The 9771-nt window shown below is 42.7% G+C and overlaps 1 protein-coding gene across 1 annotated transcript in view; it reads left to right on the forward strand.

Annotated features, from left to right (window-relative positions):
- Nucleotides 1-830: 830 nt before the first annotated feature.
- Nucleotides 831-9771, forward strand: part of eepd1 (endonuclease/exonuclease/phosphatase family domain containing 1) — a 29351-nt gene continuing 20410 nt past the window's right edge. The window contains exon 1 of the mRNA XM_015054227.1: nucleotides 831-1952. Coding sequence (XP_014909713.1) covers nucleotides 1105-1952 — 848 coding nt within the window. The 5' untranslated portion in view covers nucleotides 831-1104. The remainder of the gene's footprint in view (nucleotides 1953-9771) is intronic.

Below are 9771 nucleotides of genomic sequence, written 5' to 3' on the forward strand. Positions count from 1 at the left end.
TCCTGCCTCTCTATGTTGCCTTGCGACAGACTGGCGACCTGTCCAGGGTGACCCCACATCTTGCCCGGAACGTTAGCTGGAGATAGGCACCATCACCCTTCCCGACCCCGCTAGGGACAAGGGTGTATAGAAAATGGATGGATGAATGGATGGATATTTTTATTATCTAAAAATATTAGCTGTTTCTTTTGTTATTCCTTGTAGCTAAATAATTCAAAGCCATTTTAAAAGGTTCAAAGAGCCACCTGATGGTCTGGAGCCGCAGGTTGCTCCACTGAAGCTGCTGATAAACAGCAGGTAAGATACTGACTCCTCTAATTTCCTAACAGAACCTTGTTCCCGTTCATCTGACAGCTCATTTTAACGCACTCAGCTGGATAATACTGAATATACTGTTGTATTACGTAACAGCTCGGTATGTAAATAATATCCTATCATGTAATAAGCAAAAATAAAATGTACATGTATTACAACACCGCCCTGCCCTTCCCCGTCCCCTCTCATCCCTCCTCCTTACTTGTCACACTTGAAGCCACGCCTCCTACGACAGCCGTCCCGGAAAATAAGAAAACATGGCTTCAAAATAAAAGCCTTATTAGATCATTTGTGTGAAGTATAGATTTAATCCAATATGCACAGATGTGAGCCGACCAGATGTGTGGAGTGTTTGATGAAAGGCTTCCAGCTGTGCGGCTTCATGCAGCTGCTGCGGCTCTGGCTGTCTTCCCTCTGAGGCTGATGCTGCTCCAGACCGGAAGCAGAGAGCGGCGTGATGTTGCGCGATTGATGCCAGGCTGTCAGAGGACTGTGTGTGTGTGTGTGTGTGTGTGTGTGTGTGTGTGTGTGTGTGTGTGTGTGTGTGTGTGTGTGTGGAGCCTGCTGCGTGTTGACACACAGGGCAAAGTTTACTGCCCACTCTGGATTTCACATCCCATCTCTGCGTCAGGACGCGCAGACGGGTTTCAGCACCTCGCAGTGCGCAGAATGTAGCCGCAGTTTGTTGCGCACATTCTGCCCTCCTAGGTGCCGTCCTCCTGCCTTACTGCCCATTCTGCCCCTCTCTGCACCGAGCCGTCCACCGGTGACCCGCCGGAACCAGCCGCCATGGGGGGGAATCTGGGCTGCCACCGCTCCATCCCCAGGGACCCCACTGACCTCAGCTGCGGGAAGCGCAAATTCAGCGCCGCGTGCAATTTCAGCAACATCCTGGTCAACCACGAGCGGCTCAACATCAACACGGCCACCGAGGAGGAGCTCATGACTCTGCCGGGAGTCAACCGCTCCGTTGCGCAGAACATCGTGGAGTACCGGGACTGCATCGGCGGCTTCAAGAAGGTGGAGGACCTCGCTCTGGTGAGCGGGGTGGGCGCCACCAAGCTGGAGGCGATCAAGCTGGAAATCTGCGTCTCCTCCAGGACCAACTCCTCCCAGCATTCCCCGTCGTCGCTGCGCAGAGACGTGGAGCACCAGCCCTGCACCGGCATCAACATCAACACGGCCACAGCGGCGCAGCTCATGAGCATCCGCGGCCTCACGGAGAAGATCGTCAGGAACATCGTGGCCTACAGGGCGGAGTACGGGCCGTTCCGGAGCATCGAGGACCTGGTGAGGGTCAGTCACGTCAACAGCTCGCTGCTGGACAAAATCCGCTTCCAGGTGTACGTGGAGCGCTCCAGGACGCCCTCCACCAACACCAACGGAGGACTGACCGGCACCACCAAGTCTCAGCCGAGCCCCACTTCATTCAGTCTGAAAAGTGACGACCTGGACCTTCCTCCGGGTGGACCGGCGCAGATCATCTCGATGCGCCCGAACGTGGACCCTCCTCTCGGGCTGCGGGACGGGAAGCCCGCGGTGCGCCTGGCGACGTGGAGCCTGCAGGGCTGCTCCTGCGAGAAGGCCAACAACCCGGGGGTCAGGGAGGTGGTGTGCATGACCCTGCTGGAGAATGAGTGAGTAACGCTACAGCTTCATCATAACGCTGATTAAAAATGAACAGAACCAGGAGATAATGTTAAATTTACATGTAATAACAAACGCAGGATTCTAACAGTTATTTTCTTCTTCTTTTTATTTTGTTTTTTGTTTTTTGTTTGTTTTACATAATTTCCGTCCCACAGAAAAACAGATCTGCCCTCTTTTAATCCATTTTTAGGTCTACTGTTATTTTAAATCCCCAAAAAGTAGAAATCATAATGGTGGTTCTTTATAAATGGCAGCAAATTATATCTAAAATTATAAGTTGTTTTTTGTTTTTCAGTCGTTGTGTGACGTTTGCAGAGGTTTCCAGACACATTTTAATCCACTGGTCTGCGGGTTTAAATGGCTCTTTAGGCCGTAAAGGCTGCAGAGTCTGGATCAGAATCTGAATGCACCGATCAGGAAGTTCAGGCCGGTCCTGATGTGCTGCTGGCTCATTCATAGTTTAAAATTCATCAGAAAATGAATGACAAATTTATCTCCTACTAGCTGCTGTTTATTGAGGCATCTGTAGATCAAAATATTGAATATTCTTTGTTTTGATGCAATTAATAAATAGGATAAAATCAGATTTAGACCGTATTTAACCAGTTAGAGCCAATCAAAGGAAAATAGGCTGATTCTTTTCTTTATGTTCATCACCATTTTTATCCACAGCCTGGTCGCCTATATGTAAACTTGACAGAATCAATTAGAACCTTCCCAGATTTTATTTTCATAATAATCTACAAATCTGAAAACACATAATATTCATTGAGTTTCTTCTTCTATCTTAATGTGAACTGCAGGAAATTTGGGCTATTGGATTATTTTATTCCAGCGGACACAGTTTGACTTTGTCCCAATGTCTACAGCAAAGAAAAATAGAAAAAAAATAAAATAAAATAATGATAATATGAACTTTGTTCTGTGGAGCGTCCCTACGTGTTTCAGAATGTGAATGCTGAATAAACAGGAAGTCATTCACTTTCAGTAATCAGCTGCTCAGTAATCAGGACAAGCCAGGCTGAATGTAGCGACTTCAAGCTGCTGCTGTTATTCTGTCTCATCTGCTGCTCCTGGTTTTGTTCATAAACAGCTGCTATGTTCATCAGGTCTCTCCAGATCACACAAAAACTGCAGACATCAAATGAAATCCAGTTTATTTTTCAAGATGTGATGGTGTTTCCAAGTGCAGCCTGAATTCAGGTTCTCTTATTCATGTTTCTACGGCTGGACCGGTTGTGATTAGGTTGTGGTCAGAATAGTCCAGGCAGCCTGATCTGATCAGACTGCAGTGACGATCCTCTTATCCACACTGCTGCTGCCAAGCTCTTCCCTTCCTGGCTCCAATCATCTAACTAGTTAGATGATGGGATTTATTACACCTCATTTATCAGGAAGTTACCTGACCTGGCATAGAATTAGAGCAGGTAGAGGTGAAACAACAAACGGTACCAGGTTAAAACAAACTACCTGGACAGCACCAGTACCTGGCCCATGCCTCAGTGCTGGGTGTTCCCCTGCAGCCTGGTTCAGATACTCCCTGAAAAGGACAATGAAGGCGGAATATGATGTGCTTTCAGTTCATTCTGGTGAATTCTCAGTGTTTCTTAGTGACTTCATTGTCATCCAGCAGGGCAGCGACAGTCATACAGAGTGCTGGGTGTGACCAGAGTTTCCCAGCCAGTCCCACAGTTGGGAGCTGAGCTGCTGAGCCTGAACCTGTTTGGGAGGCAGGAGGGGTGAGGAGAATGTCACCGAGACTTGTTCTCACAGGAGGATAAATATCTTAATCTGGGATATCATGTGATAGAGACGAGTTTCTGTTTGTTTGAGAGAATGGCACATTGCTGTGGTTCAGGATGACAGTTGATACTAACTGCTCTCACCGAAGGAGAGTTCTGATCTAGAAGTGGAGGAGATCTGGATGAATCGTTCCTGTCTGTCTGGAGGTCCAGTGGACCACTCTGGGTTTGGTGGTTACCAGGACAACAGGCCTTGCCTGATAGCATTTGTCCTGTGTACCAGTAGGTTCAGTAAAAAGAACTATTGATCAGTTCCTCCAGGATTTCGCAGTCATTTTTAGATTTTTTTTTTTTTTTTTGCAATCAAAACCATTTATTTTGTGGAACTAATTTATAAACATTTGCAAGGAATTTAGTGATACTCTTTCCACATTAAACCCCATCCAAAGTCAACATAAAGAATAAAATAGAAAAAAAAAATCAAGTTGACAGATTACACACAAAGAGTTTTAATATTTTAAGAAATTAAATCCCTCAATTTTTGTTGCTCATCACATCGATCCCACTTGCAGGTGGGAGTTAGCAACACTTAACGTTAATGTTGCAAAGTGTCCTTATGTTTTGAAAGGTACTGTCAAATAAAATGCATTATTATTATTATTATTATTATTATTATTATTATTATTATTATTATTATTATTATTATTATTATTATTATTAACACCAATGTTTCTCACCATTTATACTGAAAATTCCCAAGAAACTCACAATGATGCATTAGTGACAATACATGTGTGGATGTGATTCTTGGACATTTTCATTGGGATGTAGATGACAGACATTCAGCCATTCAGCCTCTCACGTTGAGCTTAAGTAAGGTGGATGGAATCAGCTAACTCAGTCACTCAGTCTTTGGTTACCTAGCAACAACTTGTAACTTGCACAGCAGCAGTTTCACGTTTTGTCAATGTACCTCAACTCCTTAAACATAAAACATAATCGTATGGTGTGAAAAGAAAAAGCAGCTCTGAAAATAATGGATAAAACAGGAAAGGTCGCTTTGCAGTTTGGAAATATTTCAGAGATTTAAAACAAAAAACTAATCAAAAAATTATAACACATATGAAATGCTTATGCAATGATACCTCAGCTCTATACAAACTTTTGGGGTGAATTAGAGTACAGCCTGTGAACTATGCCTTCATGTCCAACATCAGTGTCTGACCTCACCAATGTTCTCAGATGGTCAGACGTTGTTATAAACACACAGCTAAAGCAGATGGAAACCTTCCCAGAAGAGCTTTGCTCTGCAAAGCATGAAGCATCTTCCCATTAAAATGTGTCCATTAAAAATGGAAATCACTCAAATTCATAAATGTGACCCAGCATTGTGTCATTTAAATGAGGATGATTGGTAAAGGCAGCTTCCTGGTTGTGTTGCAGAGCGGTTTTGTGTACATAGCCAGGTACAGGCCTGCTGATGAAGATGAACAAACACAATGACTCATTAAATAGAAATATTTACCCTCCACCTAACATCACACTGGCTTAGTGATTAAAACCATTTTCAAATTAGTTGTTTAGAAGTCTAAGGGGGAAGGAAAATGTTTATTATTCCTTTAAGTAAAAATTCTTAACATTTTTGACTTCTTTAACTCGATGCCCTATTCCTAAAATCCAGTCAAAAAACAACAACCTTGAGAGGTCACCGAATTAGTAAATGGAGCCCTTACAGGTGGACCTTTGTTGTATAATTTTTTGTGATAAATATGTTATCAAGATAAGAATTTTGATTTCTTGTTGTCATGATAAACGTCATGACAACAAGTAGTTTAAAACCTGCCAAAACTATCTGTATTGTTGAGATTCATAGTTTTCCTGTTTTCTCCACATTATTCAATGAGAGCATCAATAAATATCAATAAAATATAAAATATTATTAAGTGCAATCACTGTGCAGTTTAGTGATACAGATTTCTTTAGATGTGGATTTGTGTTTGTGGTGCAGTCACAGCCTTACAGTTACCTAAAAAAGAATCAATAAATTATTATTGTAGCATTTATCATTCTCACAATACTATCGCAAAATATTAATTCATGTGTTAGAATGGTCCAGTCAAAATCCAGTTCTAAATCCAACTGAAAATGGAGCAAGATTTGAAAACTTGATGCTCAGATAAACTCTCCATCCACTCTGACTGAGTTCATTCTGAGGCTGATCAGGCTAAAGCTGAACTCTAAAACCTCTAAACCAGGAAGTGTTCAAACCTACTAATGCTGAGCTCAGTTACTGACAAAAACTCCATCATTAGAGATTAATATGATCAGATAATGTAGACAATCAGGCTGACAGAAGAGCAACTCAGCACTTCTTCAGGTTAAGGTTCCATATCCTAGAGATTCATTAGCAGGTCTGCTGTCTTCAGTTTGCTCACTCTGTGTGAGAAAGACCCATCCTAGTCACACACACACACACACACACACACACACACACACACACACACACACACACACACACACACACACCTACACACACACATGCATACACAGGGCTTCAGAAACATCCTGAAAGCAGCTAATAAACTCAGACCTACTGCACGTGTTCAGTACTCAGGATTGGTTAGACCGAGGGTGTTCAAAGTAGGGCTCAGGGGCCATTTGAAGCCGTTGGACTGATTTTATGCGGTCCTCCAGCGACAATTCAAGAATTAAATTAAATAAATTAGGACAAAATTCCAAATTTTAAATTAAAATCGCTGCAAAAATGTTAGAAGCAACAGACATCGATAAATCTTATCAAAAGCTTTCTTTTTCTCCTTCTTTTGTCATGGTAACCACATTAACTCATGACTTCAACATACACGTTGATGCAGCCAAATCTACTTTTAATTGCTGCATTAAAACTTGTGTAAATAGAGCAAGGTATGTAGACGGACATAGATCCTGTTTTATTGTTTTCTTCAGTCAAACTCAGAATAACAAGCAAACTGAAAGCTTTTCATTTAACAAGGAATCATGCAGAAATCATTTGAAGATTTAGAACTATGATCTCGTTCCTCCAAAAAAAAATTAATTACCCTATTTGTTTACTTATAGTTCATGCTTAGCTTATTGTTGTTCAAGTAAAAATAACACAACTTTTTGGTGAGTTTAGTTTTTAAAAACAATATTTTCTTGGCCCCAGAATACTTTTGGTTCACGCGGCAAACATTTTGGACTCCCCTCAGCAGTGTGTGTCAGCTGCCTGCTGTGAGGCTCCTCAGGGTGTGTCTGACATGAACCAGGGAGGGCAAAGACCTGAGTTTAGATCATGGAGCAAAGACGTTACCGTCGTCTCATTAAAGCCGCCTGCTGCTGCACGGTTTCCTCTGAGAGGAGAAATATAAACCATCAAACTTTCTCTGTCTGATGGACGTCCAGCAGATCCAACAGTCTGCTGCATTTCTACCACCGCCTGTGGAATCATGGGAAGTCACTCCGATATTAATGCCTTCCATCATGTCTCATCTCGTCATCAGACAGGTTTCTGCTTCAGTCATGTTACGATAAGGAGAACTGACTCCTGGGCCGTCACGCAGAGTTCTGGTTTCTGGAAATATTAGTTCTGTTTTTATTTGAATCTCCTCCACAGAGGTTCAGATCCGGCTGAACAGATGGTTTTCTGACTGGACTCACGCTGTGTACATAACACTGGTTGTGATCCGGTTGGAATGAAACTGGCCAGACTGGCTAAACATGCTGGTGTTCTGCTCACTCCCAGTCTACATGTGTGAACACACACAGTAGAGGGAAGTGCTTGTTTATTTGAAGGACACACACAGACTCACGCACGCACACACGCAGACATTTTTATTGTAAACCTGATTTTTCCTCTAGTTCCTTTGTGTTTGGGATTAGGACTTTACTTTTTTTGCCTGTCAGCTTGTGTTGGACTCATCGCCTTTAAAATGACTCGTGATGCATAAATGATGAAGGTGGATATTATGATGAGCATTGTTGCTCATCTGTCGGCTTCACATTCATGATGTTCTGCATCAGAGAATCCAGAACTTCCCTGTTGGACTGGAATCTGACTGTAGAAGTCACCAAAGGTCACTGAAGGTCACTGAACTCATCATCATGTTCAAGAAAGCAGCATAACCAACTGGAAGGAACCATCAGGAGAGGGTTCTACTGGGGTCATAATGTCAGTGACTCAGATTGCTTGTAGGGGTGAAATTATGCTGAGTCGGGACCAAGGGGCCCAAAGTGTTGCAATATCCTCCAAACCATGACAGCACCACTTGAACCATCAATCCATGCTTTCATGTTGTTCACACCAAATTTGAGCTTTCTCTAATTTTGACGTTCAGAGATGATGTTCTGCGTACCTTAGTAGTTATTAGTGTTTACTGGAATAAAGTTCACCTTTCTGTCATCGTAAACATTCTTCTCTGACCACAGAAACCCATGACACATTTTTGACCATGCGGCGTTCTGCCCTCTGTTTCATTTTTTCCCACAATTCTCTGTGACCCTGTGTGTGAAATTCCCAGGATATCTGCAGTTTGTGAAATACTCACATTCTGTCTCTTGCCCATGCTGATGTGCAGCTTAACCTTCAGCAGATTGTTTTTTTTATCATGTCTAGATGCTGAAAAACATGGACGTGTACCCTATAAATTGCCCTATGAATTTATGATTAACTTTCTGATTCCATAACTCATTTTCTACAGGGTATCACAAACATTTGACCTACCAAATAGTCCTGTGTTTGTTTGCTCTCTGTTTTTCCAAAGATGCTGTAAAACCTTGTGAGCTTGTCTGAAGTAAACCAGTAATCCCAGTTTGTCCGTTCCAGATTGAGTTAGCCAGTTGGGAGTGTTTAGAGAAGTGTCCGACTTGAGGTTCTATTTTCAGGCTGTAGCTCTGGCCTGACCCATCTATGGTTGCTGTAAAGCTGCTGTAAAGCTCTTACATGTTTCCCTGAACACAGAGGCAGTGAAGTGGAAGGGAGCTCAGTCTGTCCGGGTTCAGCCTGCAGTGTGTGTTCCTGCAGTCCCACTGTTTGGTGGCGAGTACAGCATTACCTGCAAATTAATTTAATCTGATAGGAACACAGAGGCTCCTATCAGAGGTTTACAATGGCACAACTGGACTGAACTTCCAATAATTAATGAGCTAAAAATTTCTCCTAGTATGTGTATAAGGTTATACATGTGTCAGGATGCACTGATTGCAGTTTTCTGACCGATCTCGATCTCTAAAAAGCCTGAAGTACTGATTCTGATTTTGGCCAAAACTGATTTTCTTTTTGTCTGAAAAGTGGCTGCATGGTGACAGAGTCACTAAGCTGTCCACAGTGGGGTGACTGGTGTTAGCCGCATCGGTGCAGACATCACCTGGTGTCAGTCAGTCCTCTCTCACAGGTAGAGAAGATCAGCCAATTACAGATCTGCCAAAACTTCTGCTGATCTGAAGAGAAACTATGTCAGAAAGGCTTTTTACTCTGTAAGGAAAACAGTTTCCAGTTTCCTACAGAGCAGTTATTTGTATATGTTGAGCAGTCAATATAATAATTAACCAGTAACAGTCCTAAGAGGAGTTGAGCTTTGACCCAGCTCAGTGACCAGTGTGCGGGGTCACACTGGTCACACTGAAATGAGACAGGCGCTGTGCAGATCTGAACATAGAAGTAGCTACTTTCCAAATTATCCTTGATTCCATGTTGGACAATCAAAGCTGAATGTGTTGGCCCTTTGGACTGTAGATACCAAGGAAGCATTGATTATTCTACCTGCAGGTCACTTTACAGTTTAACTGTAAACTCATCAAACCAGGGGTGCCCAAAGTGAGTCCTGGAGGGCCGGCACCCTGCATGTTTTAGTTCTCTCCCTGGTTTAATGACGGCTCATTAGAAGAACAAGAAGGTTATTATTAACACCATTGAGAGAATGAAAACATGCAGGACGCCACCATTTAATGGAAGGAAACTCTTCATAAGGATGGAGCATCTCCCAGATATTCAGAATGGACATGTCTCAATAATTTGAAAAGAGTTTGCTAACCCTACAGAAGAGTAAGT

Source organism: Poecilia latipinna, unplaced genomic scaffold (assembly GCF_001443285.1).
Source record: "Poecilia latipinna isolate Pla-1442-1.1 unplaced genomic scaffold, P_latipinna-1.0 Scaffold1240, whole genome shotgun sequence".
NCBI lineage: Eukaryota > Metazoa > Chordata > Actinopteri > Cyprinodontiformes > Poeciliidae > Poecilia > Poecilia latipinna.